This window comes from Aethalodelphis obliquidens, unplaced genomic scaffold (assembly GCF_003676395.1).
Source record: "Aethalodelphis obliquidens isolate GAN/ISIS:26980383/991018 unplaced genomic scaffold, ASM367639v1 scaffold11, whole genome shotgun sequence".
Classification (NCBI taxonomy): Eukaryota; Metazoa; Chordata; class Mammalia; order Artiodactyla; family Delphinidae; genus Aethalodelphis; species Aethalodelphis obliquidens.
Genome location: NW_020837955.1, coordinates 28,190,796 through 28,215,286, shown reverse-complemented (window position 1 = coordinate 28,215,286; position 24,491 = coordinate 28,190,796). Strand labels below are relative to the sequence as shown.

General features: G+C 40.4%; 2 protein-coding genes across 21 annotated transcripts in view; one reads left to right on the top strand and one right to left on the bottom strand.

Moving 5' to 3' along the window:
- VTI1A (vesicle transport through interaction with t-SNAREs 1A) overlaps positions 1 to 23,288 on the bottom strand; it is a 367,980-nt gene extending 344,692 nt beyond the window's left edge. For 4 of the 18 annotated variants that reach the window (XM_027112601.1, XM_027112602.1, XM_027112603.1 and 1 more), the window contains exons 1-3: positions 22,909 to 23,276; positions 14,095 to 14,153; positions 10,077 to 10,187 (exon numbers count right to left, since the gene is read on the bottom strand). In XM_027112601.1, coding sequence (XP_026968402.1) covers positions 10,077 to 10,187; positions 14,095 to 14,153; positions 22,909 to 23,002 — 264 coding nt within the window. In that variant the 5' untranslated portion in view covers positions 23,003 to 23,276. Of the gene's footprint in view, positions 1 to 10,076; positions 10,188 to 14,094; positions 14,154 to 22,908 lie in introns of all 18 variants that reach the window. The other 14 variants (XR_003433924.1, XR_003433925.1, XM_027112593.1 and 11 more) reach the window with 9 other exon arrangements.
- Positions 23,289 to 23,432: 144 nt separating this feature from the next.
- Positions 23,433 to 24,491, top strand: part of ZDHHC6 (zDHHC palmitoyltransferase 6) — a 31,275-nt gene continuing 30,216 nt past the window's right edge. For 2 of the 3 annotated variants that reach the window (XR_003433922.1, XM_027112584.1), the window contains exon 1: positions 23,457 to 23,659. The gene's annotated coding sequence lies outside the window, so the exon portion shown is untranslated. Of the gene's footprint in view, positions 23,660 to 24,491 lie in introns of all 3 variants that reach the window. The other variant, XM_027112585.1, reaches the window with a different exon arrangement.

Genomic DNA, 24,491 nt, shown 5'->3' with positions numbered 1-24,491 from the left:
AAAGCCACTGACTATAAATCAGGGCAGTTCTCAAAGTATTTATACATTTATGATCTTACTTGGCCCTCATATTTCCCCATTAGGTAGGCAGAATTGATAAGACGATCCAAATTTGCAGATCCAGAAACTGAAGCCCAGAAGGAATATGCCACGTCTGAGGTCTCGGGTCTACATTCCTTGGGCTTTTCTCACTATTTCACACTTCCTCTCTTGACAAAGTGGTCCATGACCAAATTTAGCTTCATACAATTTTAGAAAAATATGAGATAGACCATTTCTAACCAATGTCTAATAATACATGTATGATTTTTTTTTTTTTTTTTTTTGCGGTACGCGGGTCTCTCACTGTTGTGGTCTCTCCCGTTGCGGAGCACAGGCTCCGGACGTGCAGGCCCAGCGGCCATGGCTCACGGGCCCAGCCGCTCCGCGGCATGTGGGATCTTCCCGGACCGGGGCACGAACCCGTGTCCCCTGCATCGGCAGGCAGACTCTCAACCACTGCGCCACCAGGGAAGCCCTGTATGATATTTTTTTAAGGGTAAATAAAGCCATCAAATAAGGACCCTGGATCAGACAGCATTTGAAATGGGTAGCGCGGAACCACATTCTTTAAAAAAAAAGTAGAAAAATTTAAACTTCATTGAAGCTAAAAAGAAATCTGCAAGGTTCTAGCAATGGAGATTGTTTTCTCCTTTCTAAGTTTCACCATAAAAATTACATATTGCAGGCTTCCCTGGTGGCGCAGTGGTTGAGAGTCTGCCTGCCGATGCAGGGGACATGGGTTTGTGCCCCGGTCCGGGAAGATCCCACATGCCGCGGAGTGGCTAGGCCCGTGAGCCATGGCTGCTGGGCCTGTGCGTCCGGAGCCTGTGCTCCGCAACGGGAGAGGCCACAACAGTGGGAGGCCCGCGTACCGCAAAAAAAAAAAAAAAAAAAAATTACATATCACCATAAATAAGACAACCCTAGTCTTACTTCAGTTGAAATTTATTTGTAGACTAGGTTTACATAAAAAATCAAAATAAGAAAGCAATGAAACAAAAAATGTCAGTCATTTAATATGCAAAGTGGCAATGTTTCAGTAGGAAAGTCAAAGGATGTCAGGTAAAAAAAAACTCAGACAAGATTAACAAAGGGCACCCTTGTTTTAAAGTACAGAATACACTCTTTAAGAAACTCATTTCATTTCTGTAATTAAACATTTCACACCAAGACCAATACCATGCAGTGTGACTTTCCAAACCATAAAATCTAACAGTCTTTCTCCATTTTAAGAATGCAATTACAAGTCAAATTCTTTATAACCAATAACAGAAATCACCATTTTCACAGTAGATTTCCAAGTCCAAGACAGTGATAACTTGTTTTAAACAATACTTAACAGAACCAAATGGAGACAATTGGTAAGTCTCCTCAGAATCTTCTGTGATGGCGCTTGACCTACAGAAGCTTTTGTGAATTTGCAAAGGCACGAGGCGCCTCAAGAACTAATAAAGTGTGATGAGGATGAAGTCCCATTTCTCGATGTTTCCCAATGTGGCCACACTTAAGCGCTTATTTCAGAGGCATTTCCAGCAAAGGCTTTTAATCCATGATCTGATGAACTTCTTAAAAGAAAAGCCAGAAGACGAATTTGACTCCACATATGTTCCTGGTTTTATTCTTAAATATGAATTTTCCATTTGGGAGAACTAAAGGACAGAAAGTTAAACAAAACAAGCCAGAAAGAGGCTATCTGTGTGCATGGTCCATGTCCTGGTAGGTTTCCAAGGACCTGAAATCAAGAGAAAAGTCTCTGGCAAAATCTATTCTAGCCCCATTTTAACTTCTTGTACAGGAAAGCTTAAACTAGTTGACACAGCAAAACTCTTCAACCACTACTACACAGCTGAAAAACCTTCACCCTAGAGACCTGATCGGGCTCCTTCTTCATCACAAGCAGCTCAATGCTCCTAAAAGCTATGAGTTAAGTCAAAAGTGCCTAATCCATTTTAAGTTTTGTTCTGAACCTCACAAATGTGGAACTGGATGAAAGACAATAAGAATGGCATAAAGACCAATGGAAGATTCATGAAAGAAAGAAATGAGAAGGCAAAGTCAGAACCATGATGTGTCATTCCCAGTTGCTCACTTACTTCAGCAAAGCAAAGCACAAAACTGACATGCTTTATTCTAATATGTTTTAACCCTAGGGCCTAAGTATGAAATCTCTAGCTAAGTCAGTGGTATTAAAATACTTCAATTTTGAGTTTCAAGATTCCTAGAACATAAGCTTTAAGAGGGCAGTGAACGTGCAGGCATCTGTGCTACTGTCTTGAGGCCTTCGGTTGCCCTAGCAACATCACAGCATCACTGTCACCCACTTTAAAGTTTGGCATTTACCAGGAAGTGCCTGGCAAGTGCTTTGATAAAAGACATTTTATTTAAAAATCAATTAGCTACTTTTCTTTCCAAGGACTAGTATACCCTACGTGGAAAAAGAGCATGGCCCGAAGGCAAGATAAAACAAGTAAAAGGCTTATCTTTTAAGCTACATAGTACTTTTCCCAGGGAAATTCAACAGGGGTGCCGCAAATCTTGGTAACAGTCTCTGACCATGTATTTGCAGAATATCAGACTATTTTTGAGCATGGGACAGTTTACAAGCAGCCAGTAAAAAATTTCCTATTCATGAGCAAACAATTTTACATTAAAACAGAGTTGGCTTTTTGACTATGGCAATTAGTTTCTTCATGTTCCAAACACCAAATAACATTTTCCCGTTAATTTTTAAACCAATGTGGCTTTAACTTAAAATAAACTGTGCATCAAAAGAATGGAAAATAAACAGCCAAGAACACAATTTGACGAATTGGATTTATTTCGTTTATTTATCTAAACAGGGACCACTGGATCTCTTTAATAGGCTGACAGCTGCATTGGGCTGGTTAATAAAACATTCAACAGTGTCTTCAGCCAATATAGAAATGCAAATCCCATCAGAAATATTTTATTCATGAAGCAGTAATTTCAGTTACTACCAGTTCTTTTTTAAAAAATGGCGCTCTGCAAATAAACAGTGCCATCTAGTGACTAACAATGAGGCCAAATTTATCACCAGTTTATAGTTAAATCTTTCAAAAATCTTACCTGTTTTTATCTTTCCTCTTTATTTCCTAGGTAAGATCAAAGTGGCCAGGCAAAACAAACAAACAGAAAAGTCGATAATAATTTGTTAAGTCATTTAAGAAGGATGATAAGCAGACACAACTACATTAAAACCAATAAGCTTTATAATTCTTTTTTGTTTGTTTGTTTTAAAGCAATTTAGCACCGCTTCCAGAAAACATACACTTCATCTGCTTAGAAAACTCAAGTCATAGAAATAACATAGTCATAACAAAAATTTGCTCCTTCTACCATAAAATGACACTAAAACTTTAATTCCAATGATTAAAAAAATTAGTATCAATAGACAGAAAAAAATCTTCCAATAAAATTGTAATATCTTATCAGGAATTTGACACCAATTAAAAAAAATGTACACACACAAGAATGTGTGAGTGCACACACAGAGATATATCCATACCAGTATACACTTCAACTTTGCCAGTAACTACAGTGGACATGAAAGTTATTTTTGCAGGTCACAAAGCTCTACAGGAGGTAAAGACAATGGTCTGAAGCCCAAAGCAGTCATCATAAAAGCAGTCACTTTGGAAGAAAGTGTCAGAGTTTCCAAAGGGAAGAAGATCTATTAAGGCCAACATCCAATTCAGTACATAAGACCAATGATAAAATATTTAATACATACTACTGTTCCATTCAAGAATACATGGTGGGGAGAAGGGTCAAGAACATGAACCTTTAACAGCATCCTGAATTAGGAGACCAGGGTGACACGAAAGCACAGATCAGCCCCAGAAGGCATCACTACAGCCGATAACAGACTCTGAATCCATTTCCTGTGTCAGCCTTTGAAATTACTGGGCTCTGTGAGTAGAAGATTTACCAGGGTCAAAGCCTGGAATGAGAATCCTACAAACAAAGAAGGCCAACTGCATGATGATTTTCTAACAATTTCACCTATCGAGGCCTTAGGAAACAACATCCTCAGAAAATAACTGCAAACAAGTAAAATCATGTATGTACATGTACAGTATTACTTTCTCCCTTAAAGGGGTCATAGTCATATCCAGATAACTAACATATTCTTCAGTTTCTGATTACGAAATTTTGAGAGTGTAAAATGAGATCAGTTTTAGACCAGATATGACAGCCATGTATATCTACTAGCCTTACCAACATGAATATATCTTCCATGGAAAAGTATCTTAGAAAAAGAAATCTCAGTTGTATTTAATTCTAGAATTGTGAAATCCCCCATAATGACAGATCATGACAGTATCTTTTTCATATAATTATGGGTTAAAAGAGTGATGTACATAAAGTACTTACCTCTGGTCTGCCTATGATTTTTAGCTCTTATTTAACATTTTGATATAGAGAAGATCATAGAAAGAACAACAAAGATGATCTGATAAATCACAGTAAAAACATATCTCCAAGGAATATTTTAATTAGAGCTATAATATTGTTGATAACCTTTGATGTGATAATCTGTCTTCTGAGAAATGACCCTGATGAAATAATCCTGTTCTAATATGTTCATTGCAGCACAATAAATTATGGAGGGGATAAATGGAAATACATTAGGATTCAACAAAAGATGAACTAATATCACTGATTGAAATATTATGCACCCATTAAAATGATTAAGAATTTATAGAAATGGAAAGTACCAATGTTAGAACCTTGTAAATGTGGATCGAGTTGCACCATTATTATGCAAAATAAAACAACAAATTATACAAAAGAGAGGGGAAGGGAAGATTAGAAGGAAATAAATAAAAATGTAAAATATGAATCCTTTGAGGTAATAGGGCTAAGGTGATTTTCTTTCTTCTTTCTACTCTTATTTATTTCCAGAATATTCTATAGTGAGCAGGTATTATTTTTACAGAGAATCCAACGACAAATGTAATTTTTTAATGGAAATCATATTAATTAAGTGCACAGAGTGGAGGAAGATTTTGCTGGAATGATTCCGTCCAGTCTGGCTTTCTTATTTCTTTCTAGAATGTACTTATGCTCCTGCAAGAGGGACAGCTGATGTCATAATTACAACATATTACCACTGACATGATCCAAATTTCTAAAACATGCTTTCATGGTTTTCTATAGCTTCCACAGAACAGAAGTAAAATATCTCAAGAAGTCACAAGAACAGGAAAGATACACAGAAGCATCAAGTTTTTGACCTTCCAACAAAAGTCATAATTTAAAAGGGTTCATCGCTCTCATTTATGCTTCTTTAGTCTATCTTAGACTTAAAAAAATAGAATACAGCTACTGGCTTCAGTCATAAACTCGGATACTCAAGTTGTCCATTCACCTGTTAAAAGAGCGAGTGTAGGTAGCAGCAGTGAAAGCGTCAAGCTGTTCCACAACATCCTTTGAGCCCTGACCTAAGGGACCAACTCCGATAGTCCGCAGGAAGTTGGGTTTCCAGGACCATTCAGCCTCACTGCTGAGACTGTCAACAGAAGTGCCATTCTCTGATGTAGACAGCTCTGCACTAGGAGCTGGTCTAACAATCACATCACACAGCCTGCCAAACAGGAAGAGGACAGCATTCGGGCACCACTGACCTGGGATAGAAGTGAACTTGAGACTGGGGCTAAAAAGCTCTACTGCTAATCCTCCACCCTAAGTCCTGTAGTCTGTGTATACATCTTAAAGGAAGTTCAGCTTTGTTACAAAAAAAAAAAGAAATATGCAACTATACAAATCAGCCACAAGATGGCGCAAGCATCATAGTATTACAACATCAGATGCAAAAGACATTCATCATTCAACACACCACGTCCTCATGACTTAGGGAATCTTATCCTGGTACATCACTTATTTGTCCCTTTCTTTTTCTACTTACTGAGACTTGGTCAAATACTTTATACAACGTTTGTTTTTTGTTGTTGTTTGTACAAGTTTAGGGGTTTTTGTTTGCTTGATTTTATTTTCTTAAGAAGCAAACAATAATCTTAAACTTGAAAAAATCCTCAACTACATTTTTCCTCCTTTTAGCTGGTTCATTTTCCTGGACATGACCATGCCCTAGCTAACCTCATACCAATACTGAAGGAAGAAATTACAAGAATGGCTTAAATACATGAATTCTAATTTTTACATTGTTTTCAAACATACAAAGGAGCTATTAAATTGATTTTTATGAAAATGTGAAGTTGAGGGTAGGGAGTTGCAAAGGATCATGGAGAGAACATCAGAATGTGTGTTTAAGTTATTTGATTCTGGTCCTTGCTCTAAACAGCAGTGTGACTTTAAGGTAAGACATTTGGTCCCCCTGTTCCTCCATTTCCTCATCTCAAAAATGTGACTGGATTTGAACTTCTCTGGACCTAATATTCCTATTACTCTGAGACTGTAAGAATCCAAAATGAACAATATGAGGCTATAAAGAGGCCAAAAATCAAGAAAAATGGAATTAGGCAAGTGAACAGAATCATCAGGGGTAGCAAGAGTGTAAAAGGGAACATAGCAGTGTCTGCTGATTTCCCTTACCTTCCCACAACTATGACTGCAAATTATAACCCATATTTTAAAATCTTATAAGTATGTATTTATTCAGCTACAGATTAAATTCTATGATAGGTCATTGTAAAGAGCAGACTATTATTCTTTTTTCATTCTCAGATGTACACAATTATCCACTAAGGATTAATAAACATTAAACTCTACTGAACTTTCACGCCAGTAATGACAAAGTAACTGATACAAGACCAACCCTCTGTCTCTAAATGTGTGGACAAAATGTGTGAAGCAATCGTTTTAAAAAACTGGACAATAGGCAGTGTAGGACTGAAATCCTGTGAGGAGAGAACACTTGAAATGAACCCTACAATCACCATGGCTCTCAGCCGTAGGCACTGATCAGATTCCAGCACGGGGGGTGGAGCCCAAATGGAGCCTAACATGTCTCTAAGCTTAGGAGGTAGATACTGGAGGTGGGGACTGCCGAGATGGATGAAACTTAGCAGAGTAATGGAGAGAAGGAGCTCCAGAAATCTATAAAGGGGTCCTGTTAAGTCTTTGGCTGAAAATGAACTTGCGTATGTAGAGGTAAGAGGTGTAACAGAGGACATTTATTGGGGAGCCATGGGTGGAATGGAGATTCTGGAGGTCACCCAAAGCAGGGAGATACAATTCTGACCAAACAGAGGGTGGAATATTCACTGAACGTTCCAGTCATTCAAATGGAATCCAAGAAAGACAAACCTCAAAAGTCAGGCTACTCTAGACACGTTCTAACAAAGTTAACAATAAGCCTTGAAAGGATCTGTTAGTAAATTACCTGCTTGTCCAAATAAAGGCCAACATTCTCTAAAACAGGCACTGTCAACAGAGGTGACTTGCCCAGAGGCAAGAACTGGTTCTTGGGAGGATGAAGAATCTTAAATATTACAAAGATGCATGGCCCTCCAAAGGGCCACAGAACATGAACAGATGTACAGACACACAGTATATTCATGGTACTAAAATTTCCTGGGGAAGAGAGGAGCAATTAGGAAAAAAAAACTCTAAAAAAGTTCCTTAGTGGAGTGCCAATGACAAAAAGATTGAGATGCACTACTCCAAAGGAAACCAACAAATTCTAGGCTTTTAACAATTCAGCAGGCAATAGAACTCTAGGATTTTGTGGAACAGTGTGACATATTCAGATCAGTGTGCTAGAAAGGCATTTCCAGAGTGGAGTGGAGGGTGGTTTAGGTTGGGAGAAGAATGGAAGGAGGCAAGGCTACTACAATCATCCAGACTGAGAAACATGAAGGCTTCGAGCAGTGCAGATGAAAGCAGGAGCTGTTTAAGTGACAGCATTGTTAACTCTCGGTGACCAACTGGATGCACAAGAGGATGAAGAGGGAAAGTTAAAACATCACTCTGAAGTGACTAGTACTTGTCAAGTTTAAGTGTTTGTGTTTAAAGGACTCTGGGGTAGCAGTGCCCAGTAAGCAGTAAGAAATATGAATTTAGAGCTGTAGGGAGTCCTGAGTGAGAAATGCAAGAGAATTATAGCTGTGGTATTGAAGCCGCAGGAGCGGATGATAACATGAGGAGTAGGACAGTGGGGTAAGTGGAGAAGAAGTCCAAAGAAACCAGGCATCTGAGGGACAGGCAGAGGAGGAGGAAGAGGGGCCAAGAAAAGAAAGCAAGCAGACAATGGGGTTGAAGAAAAAAGTACTGAGTTGTCCTCTACCTTTCCCCATTGGCATAGATGTTCCCCCGAAGTCTTAATATTACAAAGGGAATAAGAGAACTTCTTCATTTGCAATAAACATTGCAATTGAAGGACCAATTGAAGATTGAAGGACCAATCTCTACTATTTTTTCCTGGGATTCAATACTTTGAGGTATGGTATATGATTATAAGAAATTATCAAATGTCTTTAAGAAGATATTCTTCATTCCATTAAAAGACAACAGAATTACATATAAAAAGACCATAAGAATCAAAAGAGAATTACATAAATACTTCCCACATTCTATTCGAATGCCTCACGTGATAAGGTAAGGTAAAGTGGACAAAGCTGTGAAACAAGAAGCAAAGGACCACTCACTGCTCAACACCCTACAATTGCTTCTCACCAAGCGAGAGTAGAGGCCAAGGTCTTCACCATGCCTGCAATGCCCTCAGAGGTCTTTCCTCTGCCCCCCCTTCTGTAACCACAGGCACCCCTCTCTCCCACTTGGGCACAGAGAACAAACACCCTAGCAAACAGCCACACCGCCCTGCTGGTCACTGTCTGTCCATTTACTCATCTTCTTTATAGCATTTATCACTACCTGAAATCACGATAGATGTATTCACTTGTTTCTTGTCTTCCCCATTAGAATATAAATTCCACGAGAGCAAGAACTTTCTCTTAGTCACGGCTCTTTTCCAGCACCTAGGACACTGCCTGATACATTACAGGGCTCAAGAAGGACTAGTTGAATGAAATCCATAATGAAGCTGGACCTCTTGGTTCTCTCACATGTAAAATGGGGATAGTAATCCGCATCTGCTCTGTCTACCCTTCCTACAGTGAAATGAATAATGCGTGTTAAAGCACTTTATAAACTGTGAGTCCCGTACAACAGAAGGTGGTGGTGGTGGTGGTGAAGGACGTTTCCTGACACAGCAGAAGACAGCTGCGGCAGCAAATAGATGAACACATGAATTTTTTAATGAAAACCTGGAGACTAATGTTTAGCTCCTAGCTGCTGTTTCCATTTTTCTTTATAATAGAAAATATATCTGAGAAATGCTTATCCAAATACATGATACCTAAAGGACTCTATTCTTCAGGAATGTAATTCTTTTTTTTTTTTTGGCAGTACGCGGGCCTCTCACTGTTGTGGCCTCTCCCGTTGCGGAGCACAGGCTCAGGACGCGCAGGCTCAGCGGCCATGGCTCACGGGCCCAGCTGCTCCGCGGCATGTGGGATCTTCCCGGACCGGGGCACGAACCCATGACCCCTGCATCGGCAGGTGGACTCTCAACCACTGTGCCACCAGGGAAGCCCTAAATGTATCTTTTTAAGACTCTAATAATAAAGGCTATGAAGCCTATCCCAGAAGAGATTACACATAGAAACACACATCTAAAAATACTGATATAATTTCAGGACATTCACGAGCCCCTGAAGTCCATCCATGAACACTGCAGTTTAAAGACTGCAAACTCTGAAAAGGCCCAAAATTGGATTTCAAAATCCTAATAAATGCTAAATACCAATAAATACTATCTAAACTCAAAAAACCACATGATTTGGATCTATTTTGTGAGTCAGGAATCCAACATACCTTCAAGTCCATCATTAGCCAGCTCTACAAGCATTTTTAGATCCCCAAGTCTTTGGCACAAGCTCCCAAAGACGGTGCACTTCATGCTGACTGAGGCGTGTGGGGGCAACAATAAAAACGACATGAAAACCAGTGTGAAGACCAGTAAGTACAACAAAGGGTGCAATCTGACTCACAAAATCCGTCTCAAGTTTTCCCATTTCTTGCTTGTAGCTCCTCATCCTGTTGCTGTACATCCCTCGACTTTGGGGAGGTATCTCTCGGACTTCCAAATCCATCTGTTCCAACTGGAAGGGTGAGAGAAAAACATGACTTAAACCATATGCTTACTCTTCATGTGACTAGACATTTCGAGCTGAAAGGATTTAATTCCAATTCCTCAGTTTACAACTTGAGGAACCAGACCCAGGGAGCTAACTGCCTGTGGTCAATTGAACACTGGGACTATTTTTGTGCTCCATGTTTGTTAAGGTCAACAAATAGGTACTGAGTGCTTGCCAAGGGACACATAGAGTGCCAAAGTGTTTACTCTGTCAAGCATTTTTTAAAACTATGTGCATTAAGCCAAACATCCTCAATGATAATGATCTGACTATCCGTGGAGTATCCTATCATTCCACCCAACCGGGTCTGGTCTTCTGACCCCAAACCACCAGAACTATGCCAAGATAAACCAAACCGTTATTTCTACAATTATTCTATGAAATGTCAGCCCAGTCTTAGTCATTTGGTGAAAATTCTCCTGGAAAGTCTTTTCTGATTAGGAAAATCCCATGGCAACCAATATGGGATCTTGAACTCCAGCCTTATACTTTTTAATCATGTTGATATGGAGTTAAATGGATACAGTAACGTAAAATTACACAGCTCACTGAAATCAGAGCAGGGCACTTTATAACAACCTGTCGTGATGTAACACTTTGCATACAACACATGAGCATTTAACGGGAGGCAATACAGAAATAGTATGATGGTTAAGAACACAGGCTTTCAAGTCAGACGCCTGCGTTCACAGTTCACATCATAGGCTACACTGCTTACTAGTCATGCAACCTTGGACAGGCTTCTTAACTTCTCTGGGTCTTACTCTTTCCATTTCTAAAAACAGTACGTCTTTTGTAGGGCAGTTATGAAGATTAAACAGGGTAATTCCTATAATGTGCTTAAGACGGTGTCTTACTTGGTAAACACTAGATTAATGAGAATAATAGGAGTGATGATTACTGATGATGAAGAAGAAATACAGCAAGCATGATACAAGGTATCAGCTGTAGTTTATACTTGGCATTAAAAAATAAAAACCAACAACTACAAATTGGCTCAGGCCATGTCTAATAAACTCACAACCGAAAATGTTGTCAGATATTTTGCCTTTTAAAGCAAATAATCCTAATAATTATTTCCATGAACACTATATACTTGGCACTAATAAAACTCTTACTTGTCCAGTGTCAGAGTCTGAGTAACAACAGTAGAACTCAGATAAACCAAAACACCATGTTTCAATTCACAGGCCTTAATTTTTATTAAAAAAAAAAGATTGTTTTAATTACCCTTGATTTATGCAGTAACCATTTAAATTATTGACATGTCTCAAAGTAAATGTGAAGCACCAATAAGTTAGTTACTCAGCAAGGCAATTACTTAGAGCACTTCTCTGAGATCGTCATTATGTACTTAGTTCTAATAAGGTTGAGCAGGATCATCCAGACAAATGACTGCAAAGTACATGTAAGAGAAAATCCGAGCGTTAACTGCATTTTTGTTTCAGGCGTTTTACAAGGACACTTAAAACTAACCAAAAGTAGGTAAGAAAGAAAAAAAGGAAACACACAACAAGCACTTTAAATGAAACCAGAAATAAGGCTAATATGCACTAGTTTCACGTTGTCACAACATTCATGTGACCAATGTCAAGTGGTAATTATGAGACATGCAGTGTCCAAGAGATTAATGCAAACTGTTCAGCAGAAATACAACTCCTCCTAATAAGTAAAATCATAATGAAGTTCTTCTCCCAGCATCCTCATCAAAAGGACAGTATATAATGATCAGTATCCTTAATAAGGATGTCCTCAGAATTAAGTAAATCAGCTGCCTGATCATTTTAAACAAACAGAAACATATCTAAGACAAAACTCTACGTTAGTAACAAACGGAGATGACCATGTAAGCTCCATGGGGGTATAACTCAGTTTTTCTTGGTACAGTGACATCTTGCTTATCAGGAAACCAGCTTTCTAACATCATCAAGTAAATCAACGTCTCCAAAAGAAGGCAAACCAATGAACCAAAACACAGGTTTTCATGGCAAACAAAACAAACAAAAACAAAAACACCCGCTACTGAGAACTCAACAAGATAAGAAGTTAACTCAACATCCAAAGAATTGATCTGTGGTATCACTTATGGTAAAGCCTGCCAACCTGAAGGAAGAAGCGTCCTGGTTGGCAGCTATGGTATATAAAAGGCCAGTCTTTTCACGTGAAGGCCAGGAAGCATGAGAGAAACAGCTGACTATAAAAAGGAGAGAAAGGAAACAGAAAAGTATTGGGGATAAAAAAAAAAAAAAAAGAAAACTTCCAAAAGAGAGGCAAACATGAGAAGCTGAGGAGTTAGAACAAAGCTGCCCCTGCAGAGATAGTGAGATGAGAAGTAGATCTTACAGGGTGAGGAGAGCGTAGGCGTTCCGACAGCTAGAAAAGAAGCAGAGACAGGCAAGATGGAGCATCAGCTCTGCAACTCGCCTCCTTTGCATTCACAGACACGAAGGAAGGGTCTGCGGTGTGATGGGAGGCTACTGCCGCCTATTCCTCAGACCCTGCAAAGCAGCAGCCCCGGGTGTATGGTCCCGTTAACAAATGTTACTCAGGCAAATAAGCCTGGGAAGTGCTGCCCCTTAGGGTCCCTTCCTAGAGACCTGTCGTGCCTCGTAGCCTACTTTAGGGTCTAAGAAGGTTCTATAGAAAAATAATAACCAAAAAAGACCCAGAATTGGAGAATTCTGTTTAAGCTACAGTTTCCCGAACTTGTTTGAACAGGCAACACCAGTTAACAGAAACACGCTTTGGGAAACTGTTGTAAGTTTATTAGTTAGAACACCAAGTAGTACCCTTCAGTATTTAGAAAAGCAACACGCTCATTTAGGAGCACAATGCAGTAACAAATTGAATCATACTTGCAATACCTGGCTTTGAACCAAAAATTAGGACACAATATATTTTAATACTTTTTGCTCCTTGATTTGAGAAGCTAGCTAGAGCTCTGGGTTTAGCATGTCTAAGTACAAATCCTTACTTCACCACTTACTGGGTGTGGGACTTCAGATAAGTTACTCGATCTTCCTAAGCCTCAGTTTCCCCATCTACAAAATGGGGGTAATGACACTCCTCTGCGGGTCTCTCACGCTTCTACATGCCTTGCTGGGCATGCCAAGAATGCAAGGTCCTGACCACTGATTCCCAGGCAGGGAACAATGTTGGGGTAAGAAACAATGTGTCCCTCGGGGCAAAGAGCAGGCTTACTTACAGGCTGTTGTAAAGCAGTATGTTCCCCAGGCTCCATGCTCCTCTCCTATAAGATAATCTGCTGTATGTGCAGGCACTCTTCTAGGCAAACATGCATCAGCCCTGTGGGAACTGGGCCTCAGGGAACTGACGCAAGCCTGCTGCAACTTCGGTGGCTGCTTTTGCTGTGACTAATAAAAGCCTTTGGTCTCTGACCTAGGAATCTCATGTCTTCTGTCAGCATCCATGAGATTGTGGCAGGCTCACTTATTGGTGAGCAAGCAGGGGAAAATCTCGACCCTTAACAATTTTTACAAATAGGTACAAATAGTACCTATCTCACAGGCTTTTGGTGAAAATTAAAATTAAAAAGCAAGTAATACGCTTAACCCAGTGTCTAGTACCCAGGATGCCTTTAACAAGTGTTAGCTAGTTATAACCATTACGAAAAGTATTATGAAGGAATAAAAATTCGAGGTGGACATTTAATGAATCACCTTTACTAAGAAGAATAAAATCCCAAGAAGTGATTAAATTCTCTTCCATCTAAAAACTGATGAATGCTGAATCATGAACTGCTAATCAGTAATGTTTCACATTTCTACAATGAATAAAAGAGACTTAGAGGAAGGCATCAGATTAAACGGCTCTGGGTGTGTTTTAAATATGTTACCAAGTCTACACATACCAGTTCTTTTGCTTCTTCGAGCTGTTTCTCCACATTTGCAACCACCTGCTTCTTCTCATCTGAAACAAATAATAACATCAAGGAATTGCTAAGGATACAGATAAATTTAATATTTAAAAACTTCTATTTTTATGTACCTTTCTTCCTTTCTGGTCAGAGTAGAGAATTACCATTATCAGTCAAACGGCCATATCATTCTTTAGTGGGTTAGGAATTACTATAAGCCACTGATTCTAGGCTATCTGGAAATACATAATCCTATGGAGCACTGAATTAAGAGACGCCATAACATTTTTAAGAGAAACCAAAAATTATTTTGGCCTTTAGAAGAAACTGTGTCAACAACAGCAGATTTAGTGGTGGCATGAGGAGTCCGCAAAGTCATGACTTTAATAAATTGGGAATAGTGGATTTATGAATACAATTTAAAAGTCACATATAACAACAATTCTTCAAACTGGACAAGTTCTTACAATCCTTTAAAAAAAATTATGCTTTCATTAAGAGTTGAGTGTAATGGAAGAAATATTTGAAGTCAGAAGTACTGATTCTAACCCCAAAGCCATTACCTCATGGTTATGGGATCCTGGGTAAGAAAGAGTTTCTACTGAGACTCAGTCTAAACTGTCTAAAATGGAAATTTAAAGCATCTACTGGATTCTTATTAGCTCAAATAAGCTGATGCAAGAGAATTTACTTTTAATTTGTGAAGTGCTAAGTGTCTGTATGTGATTTTTTTCAAACTCAACCACAATCAAGTTATAACTCAACTATAATTCCTCATTCTGGGAGAGACATGTTCTAGCAGATACTTTCAGAAAAATTTTCCCTACTCCCATTCCAAATCAATCAGCCCATTTATTTAGAAATGGCACCTGAGTTTTGTGCTAACCTAATTTATTGACCATTTATATTTTTGTCTACCTAACACCCTTCTCTTCTCAGGCAATAAGCCTCACTCTTTCAAGGCTCTCCTCTTCACCAAGTAGGTCAATGGGAGATACTATGTCCTTCTATGACCCTGCCTCTCTGGTCACAGTGACTTGCCAAAGGATGGCCTTCTCTTTCCAGCTGGACTAATACTAGTAGCTCAATCCCTCTGGCTACATTGGTCTGGGGGGTGAGGGTGGGATGCGTATAGGATCCAATCAGACTAATCAAAGTCCTGTAGTAACAGGAAAGTCTTTTCCTCTCTCTTGGTAGAGTTATGACAGTGTGAGTCTAGAAGCTGTTGGCATCCACTGCTCTAGCTACAAGGAGCAAGCCAATTTCCAGTGGTTGAGAATGAAAGCCTACATTTACAAAGAAGCAAAGCTGATAGATAGATAGATACGTAGAAAGACAGATAAAGATGAAATAGATTTTGTTAGTTAGCTTCTTGTTCCAGATAACTCTGGAACAGGTTTTACTTGACTTTATCATGGTTTGGTTTTTTGAAACAACACATTTCTTTTTCTTTATTTAAGTTGGCTTTCTGTGACTTGAAACCCAATGACTAATACAACAGACTAGAAAAGTCAGGAAGCTTGAATGGGTACAATACCTAGCAGCTGACTAACTTTTCAGAAGGATAGTTAATACCAAGTGGGGAATCTTTAATAGAAGTTATTATTTTACTAGAATAATAACTAGGTTCTGATAACCTCAACTCCTTCCCTTTGATCAGCACCCCCCTCCAAACTAGGGGGTAGCTATCACAGAAAGTGTTTTGTGTGTACTCTAAGAATTTCTCCCTAAGAAAAGTGCACATTTAGAATTAAAATTCAGCTTGATTTTCCCTCTTTGAGAAAGTTAAGCCTACATACGGCCAGATTAAAAATTTAGTATACGACTCCAAATTTATATGCTTCTGGTACATGTCAATCCATCTAACATCTCCACAAATTATAGTAGAACCACACTGTATTTTTGAAATAGTGCAGAATATGAAACAAGACAAGCCTATCCTGGACCAAACCTTTACCTCTAACCCTGATATATTGCCAGGACTCCAGATCTTTAATCCCTATGCTTCTGCCCATCTCCACTGTGACTACGTGGCAAACTGCTATTCAAAACTCTCTTCAGAAATCACTACCTCTTTGAAGCTTTTTCTAACCCAACAGAAGAATTAACTACTCACTCTTGCAGAAAACCCCTAGAACCCTTACCTAATCCTCATGATTTATCTCTCACTTACAGGTCTGATTTATCTTCTACCTTGGAGGCCCTGGGAAGACAGGAACCATGTCTTAGTCCTAAAATTTAGCACTGAGCCTGGCACATAATCAGTTCTCGAAAACTGATGGTAAACTGAATAAATAGTGTAGTCAGTGCAAGACTTTATAAAAGAAACTATGCTACCAACCACCCTGGTTTCCCTTTTTCCCTGCCTGACCCCTTCCCCCACTTAATCTTTCTAAAATGTGGCTCTGATTGGATCACTTGAGCCTAACAGTCAAGGCCCTCCACATTCCAGACCCAAGAGACCTTTCCAACTTTATTTCCAACTACTAGCTCTCTTGTATGTGCTCTGCATACTAACCAAACAGACTATCCTTTACTACCCAAGCACATCTACCCCCCTCCCCCCAACTCTAAGCCGTTGTTCAAGCTACCATTTAGGTTCTTTGGTTGAATAGAACAGATCTGATTCTGGCTAACCTAAGCCAAAAAGGGAATTTATTAGAGTAATTCAGGGTGGATCACAGAGTCAATGGAAAAGATGAGTTCCCAAGCTCAGGGAAGACAGTACCCAGGGTGGCTCAGGAAACCAAGGGAGCAGGAAGTCACCGACAGTCTCTGCAGAAGGAGAGTTAAAATTCCAATTCCTGGCAAAAATTCACTGAATGTCCTCGCTTGGGTAAAGTGTTCACCTCTTGACCTGGACAGGGCATGGCAGCCTGTCAGTTCCACCAAGACTGGGTTTAGGGAGTTCCTCAACAGAAAATTGAGGCGCTGCTCTCATAAGATAGAATGGGGGATTCGGGGCCTTCCGAAACAACAGAAACCCATTGCTTGCAACTCTTACACTCTTTCCCTGTTTTTGTCGGCTAAATCCCGCCATCCTTCCAGGTGACCTCCTGGAACGTGATCTTATCTCCTCTGAATTCCTAGACCTGTGTCCTCTGCCCTAGCATCCCTGATGATCATTAGAAATTGGTTCCTGTAGTTTTCCCTTCAGCCTCATTTCCAGCTCCTTGAAGGCAGGGACCACTCTTGACACATGTTTGTCATAATTTTGTATTTAGCATAGAGAGCTGTACACAGTACGTGCTCACTAAGTGTTTACTGAATGAATCAGTCTTAGCATTCAGCAACACATTTGTTATTCACAGAGAAACAGAAAAAGAAAAAATGTATCAGTGAGGACTGGGGCAAATCTTCCCACTTAGAATGGCAAGTTTCCCTTTATGAATAAAATAATGTTAAAACAAAGCCATTCTAGAATGATCCTTGTGATAAAGGACTAGAGTTGGGGATTCCGTGGAGAAATGACTGGTGATTCTAGGACTGGTGTAGGAAAAATACAAGATGATCCTACAGTACCTCATAATATCAGAAAGTATGAAAGTGTTAAAAAGGGGGAAAAAAGCCCCACAATGATGGGAGTATAGCAAAAGGACACAAAAGCCAGCTGGAAGGGCTTCCAATGGTCAAAACTGGCATAATCTGAGCAACAAAATAAAGTGGTATTAGAATATAACATGAAGTATTTAATAAACGAGTCCATGGATATAAATGACTGAATTAATAAGTGGAGGAGAATAGACAAATCTTTCCTGTATAGAAGAATTCCAAATAATTTACCTAAATACTCAGCCTTCAAGGAGGTGGAGCACGACTCCCTACTCCTTAAGTGTCAGCTGTGCCTATGGTTTCCTTCCAAACAGTATGGAAAGGAGGAAAAGAGTAACTTTATAGTGGAGAAACCTGACAAATAATACCTCAGCCAGGTGATCAAAGTTAACATCAGGAGTGCTAAGTTACCTTACAGTGTGTACTCCTGATGTGATGTGATGTGATGAAAATGGTGCTTAACCTCCGTGGTCCTCCTCTCAAAAACCTATAACCCGAGTCTGATGATGAGAAAAACATCAGGCCAATTCCAACTGAGGAACATTCTATAAAATATCTGATCAGTACTCCTCTAAACTGTAAAGTCATCAAAAATAAGGAAAGGGCTGTGAAACTGTCACAACTAAGAGGAACCTGAGGAGCCATGACTACTAAATGTTCCGTAATACCCTGAATTGGGTCCTAGAATAGTAAAAGGACATTTGGTAAAAAACTAAGGAAATCTGAATAAAGTATGGACTTCAGTTAATAATAAGTATCAATATGGGTTCACTGGCTGCAACAAATGTATCATATTAATGTAAGATGTTAACAATAGAGGAAACTGGGCATGGAGTATATAGGGATTCTCTGTATTATCTTTGTGATTTTCCTGTACATCTAAACCTGTTCTAAAATTAAAAGTTTTTTTTTTAATCAATGAAGTTATTACTTAGGTTGAGTGTGGGTATGTGTGCGTGTGTGCATATGCCTAACTCAAGTCCTACCCACTCTACTTCAGCTCACTCTGTACCTGAGTTCCTGAATTAGGTCTGGAACCATCTCTTCAACTCTAATTTTATAGAACAATAGAAATGTAATGCATGCGAGTCACATAACGTAATTTAAAATTTTCTACTAGCCACATTTCAAAAAGTAAAAAGGAACAAGAGAAATTCATTTTAATATATACATTTTTTTAGTTTTAATAATATTTAACTCAATATATCCAAAACACTTTCATTTCACTATGTGGCAACAGCTGCATTTCAAGCACTCAGTAGCTACACATCAACATTACAGCTCCAGAGCCACATACGTTTTAAGCAAACCACAGTGTTCATAAATAAAAGCAGATTTTTCTGAATCCTCTGACTACAACCACTCTGCAAAGGCAAGAGAGAATCATGGAACAATGCTATGGCTTCTTCCATACATGGCCATGTCTAGATGGTGTCCAAAAGCCTTCAGGGCTTGGCATAACCAATCAGTTAGGCTGAAGCATTTCCTTCCAGAAAGGACACCTGTCTTGCCCCACCACTTACAGTTCTCTCCCTGACTCTCTCTTTGATATCCTGAATTCAAAGCCCCATTCCACGTGCACATCCCCAAGTCCCTAATCACTCATCTCCCCGCAAATGTAGGTGTTCATCAAGAGAGATTCACCCAACTCTAGTCTAGCACAGAAAGGAAGCAAAATTGAGGTCCAAGGTTCCTTTAAGAGTTCAACTAACATCACAAAGTCTGAGAAGCTGGGTCCTGACTAACCCTACAGCTGTTGTCTTCACCAGCAGCAGTATCACTAGTGGCTAATTTATCATGTACTTTCTCTGGGGAGAAAAAAAAGTGTGATAGGGTGTTATATGCTTTGTTTCATTTGATTTTTACAACACTGGAAGGTTGAAACTATTATCCCCTACCCCCGATTTTCCAGGTAGAGGAGACAGGCTTAGAGAGGCTAGGCAACTGGCTCAAGACTGCACATCTAGTAAGCAGCAGAGCTGGGATTCTAAACAGATCTGATGCCATGTGTGAACTGTAATCAATTTGCCATAATGCCTTTCTTGGTATTTCTGACTATATCTACAAAATGATAAGCTTCACAACAGACCATTTATCTCTCTGTTCATGGTGAGGTAAGCAACTAATTGCAAAGGAACATTTTGTTTAAGATCCTTCAGGAAGCCTGCCTGAGTAACAGAACCTCTGCCCCTACGAAGTATCCCCCCACTTAGGATTCATCATCAGAGGAAAAGGAGTGTCACAATTAGTATTAGCAATGGTTTCCACTCATCCATTGTCCTGACTTTACCACAGAATACTAATCATTAAAATCAAAGTTTGAATACAGTGCCATAAGAATATTACTTAAGAAGGGATTGATCTATCTCATTAGTCCAATTACTAAAACTACATAAAATTCAAACACTTTAGTCTAACAGGAAAGTTTTTTTTATTGTTTAAAATGTATCACAGAATAATCTAATTTCTTTTCTAAAATAAAGTTTTAAAATTTCAATCTTTTCTATTCTCTTTGGAAGTAACACTTTAATACACTGTACATGCACAGCAGAGGTAGCACATTGTATACTGCACACACTTAGTTGCAATTAATCCTACCTACTCCACTTCCATTTCAGTAAGTTAATATTTGGGGGAACAAACTGCTTTGGCTGAAAATTTTGCTCCAATTTTTAACCTTCTTAACTCAGGTAAATTCTGGGTCAACTACCAAAGATGCCAGGAAGAGATTATAATTACTTTTATTCATACTGGTTTTTGCCAAGGTTGTACATATTAATTTGTTAGTCCACAGATAAACATCTGAAATTCATAACTACACAGATATATTTTTCATCTTTCTCTATTTATCAACTAGAAACATTATAAAATGAGCAAATACGAGTAATTATTAAGAGGGAAACCACAGCATTTTCAAGAATCACTAGCATTTAATTATTCAAGTCAGTAAGCATTTTTCCAGTGCCAGTTATACAGTCTCCTCTCAATTCTCATGTAGCTGCTGTGTTTGGGCATTACATTATACTGTACCTACGGAGAGTCAAGACTTTTATTTTTAAGGTACTTAATTCAAAGGTTTCCTTCTATGTGGTAAGAATGGTTACATTAAAATATAAAGGTAAGAAAAAAAATCGATTGTAACAAATCTGTTTTCTTGGAATTGGCTGTTACAACTTTGCACCCAGGAATGATTTTGTTACTTTATAGAATAGCTTCCCAGTACAAAACCTATTAGCCCAAACAAAAAAATGTTTCCTCAGCTAAAACTATCACAATTAAAAATGAGCAAAAATCCCACGGAAACCACAAATCCTGATATTCTGAGGCTCTGGGACTGACGTCAAAGGAAGTAGTCTCCAACAACAATGACAACAAAAATCAAGATGATATTGGGCAGTGGAGGAAAGCAGAACTGAAGAGTTGAGGCGAGGTGATGTATCATGAAATGATGAGGCCATCAGCCAATTCGCCACAAAAATCTCCAAGGCAGCAAAGCCTGGTGGTATATGCTACCTTGGTTCTCTCCCCTTGTTCCCTCACTTGGACTCGTACACCTCTTTAAGACACCATCCTCCACCTCCTCCAGAACTAACTGGGACTTCAGGAGATGAGTGGGGTGTAAATTCAGAGAACCTGGCTTGAAGCAAATGTCCCTATTAATAGAAAATAGGTGGGGGTAAGAAAAACAAAGAGGGGACTTCCCTGGTGGTGCAGTGGTTAAGAATCTGCCTGCCAATGCAGGGGACACGGGTTCGATCCCTGGTCCGGGAAGATCCCACATGCTGTGGAGCAACTAAGCCCGTGCGCCACAGCTACTGAGCCCACGTGCCACAACTACTGAAGCTCACGTGCCTAGAGCCAGTGCTCCGCAATGAGAAGCCAGCGTACCGCAATGAAGAGCAGCCCCCGCTCACCGCAACTAGAGAAAGCCCGCGTGCAGCAACGAAGACCCAACAGAGCCATAACTAACTAACTAAATAAATAAATTTATATATTAAAAAAAAGAAAAACAAAGAAAGGAAGAAAATTATTTACAAACACAAAAGTTTGGGGGGAGGTAGGGAAAGGGAAAGAGGAATGACAACTTCAGTCCAGGAGAAATTACTGCTGGCATCAAGCATTGACTAACAAGGTGGAGGAAGGAAGTTGCCCACCAGTTCACAGATCAATGAGCACTCCTTTTCCTTTACTTTACACCATAGAGCGAAGGTAGATGGTTCAATTTCACTAACAAAACTGAGCACCAAAGCCACAATCTTTTCTGCAAGTAAATACTCAAATTAAATCTGTATTGAGCGAAGAATAAATCCTAAAACAATGTCCTACAGACAAAAATCACAAGACGTCATATGTATGTATCTGTTCATTCACTTAAAACATTTTCCTGAGCCTGTTCTAAGTAAATGCCAAGCAAATCAAACACAGCTCCCACCTTCACATAACTGACAGCCCAGTATCGAAAATGAGTTGTGCTAGAGCACAAAAACAAAACTCTTCTGGATGAAAATGGTGGAATTTTAAAAGTGAGAAAAATTACCCTGTACCAAGTTTTACACAACACTGGGTTATGGATCCCCAGGAAGGATGAAAAATAATAAATGGGGATGGGGGTATGAAAGATACTAATGATTACAGCAGCTAACACCAAGAAAGGGCTTTACATATGTTGTCATTTAATCTTCACAAAAACCCTATGAGAGACGCACAATTCTCTCCATTTTACCAAGAAGGAAAGTTGAGAGAGATTAAGAAACTTGCCTAAATACAACAACTTCTAAGTGGCAGAGCAGGGATTTGAATCCGGGTACTATGGCTCTTAACACTGCTTTGCTGCCTATAATAATAACATCATTACTAACAAGACAACGTTACTGTATGATGCACACTCATGATCTGGGTACGTTCACTGATTCTCTTTGGATACTCTCACATCTCTATATTTCACAAACAAAACCCAGCCAAAACTAAGACTCAGAGAAACGTTCCCAAGGTTATACGAGTCACAAGGCAGCGGAGTCCAGATTAGAGCCCAGATGGCTCAGAAGCCAAAGGCTCTTTACACTGCACCCCACAACCCAGCTTAGATTCTCCCCTTACCCTCAACCAACCTCAAGCATCCCTCTGGGAGGCCCCAACACCACCTGCCTCCAGGCTCGCTCCCCAGAGACACATTTATTCAGGTGTCGTTCCATCGCCCACTGCCCAAGCCTCCTGGCTCTCCGGGCCACCCCCGCCCAGCCTGGGCAGGGCTCTTACCAGGCGGGAGTCGGGGGACCCTCGCAATCTTATTGGTGATCTCTGCAGTGAGCACCGCGAAGTCCTGCTCGTAGCCTTCGAAGTCGGACGACATGGCGGCTCCGGAGTGGCCGGCCCGGGCCGGAGCCTAGGTCAGGGCTGGGGCTACGCGGGGCAGGAAAAGACGGTGTAGGAACGCGGGAAGCTCCCTAGAGAGCGGAGCGGAGAAGCCGGGGTAGCTCCCAGCCAGGCCGCTTCCTGGTTGTTCTTCGCGATCTTGGTCCTCCGGAAGTTGGGCTGGGTGCGCTTTTTGTTTTCCGTTCGGGCTTCAAGATTAAGAAATTCGCTAAGGAAAAGCCCTTCAGTTAGTGCCCCCAAAAACTTAAAAAATATGCGGGTTCTCGGGAATCACCGAAAGCATTTTTTGCCCCTCCACGTTTTGGAAAGCGGCTCCGGCTCCCCAAGCTACAAGTCAGAGGGGCTTGTTTCCAGGGGGGAAGTTTGATGCGGCGAACCTCCCGGAAGTGGCTGTCACGGAGTCTGCGCACTGAGCCTGAGCGGGAGAGCTGCGGCGAGGCCGATGGCGGAACAACGCGAGGGTGGAGGCTGGTGCCGAACTCCGGCCTCTAGCACACAGGATTTACTTTCTACTTGCGCTCGGCTGGGGTACCCATGACGGAGTTATCCGAGCCTGAGAAAACCTGCTCCGGGTGAGCCCGAGCCGCCCCGGAAATGCGATGGCCAAAGAGCGGGCACTGAGGACCAGACCGAGGTGGGGGTCAAAGCACGGGACGTAACCATGATTTTGGCGGTCTTCGCTCCACCCGAGTGAGGCCAGAGTCTCCAGAGTGTTGAGACCAACCACTCTTATCAAGATGTTCTTCCCCTGAGTGAGGATTTCTAAGCGCTCTGCTCCATGACACGGGCGGGAAATTGAGGCACAAGGCAGCGGCATCTGTTGCATGGAAGTCTTTGTTACTCTGTTCCTCTGGTCTTCTTCCCTTGACTCACTCCAGTCCAGTCCGAAATACCCTTCTACAGATCTTCCCGGCGCTCGCCGTCCTGACTTCCCCGTCCCTCGCTCCGGGAGACACTTCTTCTTCTTCTTTTTTTTTTTTTTTTCCTCAAATATTCTCATCATGTTCCTTCTCATATACACCTCCGATCCTGAGTTCACACACACTTATCTCTCCCCTCCCTTCCTTGCAGTCTCTTTGCTTTCACCCTCCCGCTTCTTTACTTTGACACAAATAGACCCTTAAGTTAGTGTTTGGGGGGCAACCGCAGGCAAATGGTGTAGACCATGTCTGGATCATACTTTATGTAATTCGAGACTGGGTAAGAGGCAGTTTAGAACTCCATAGAGGGAGTTTGATGACTTGGCTTCTGTTGAGTTACCGCCGTGGTTTACTCACTCAGCCTCTCCAAGCCATTTTCTTTTCTATGAAGAAGGAAGCTGGATTAGGCCAACCCTAAGGCCCTCCTTCCCAGCTCTAAAATTCTTCGTCTCCTCAAACCATTTACTAAACGGTTGCATAGACACAGTCCTCTGACAAGTTGGGAACAAAAGAATAAAAACAACCATTTTACAATCACGTGTCCAG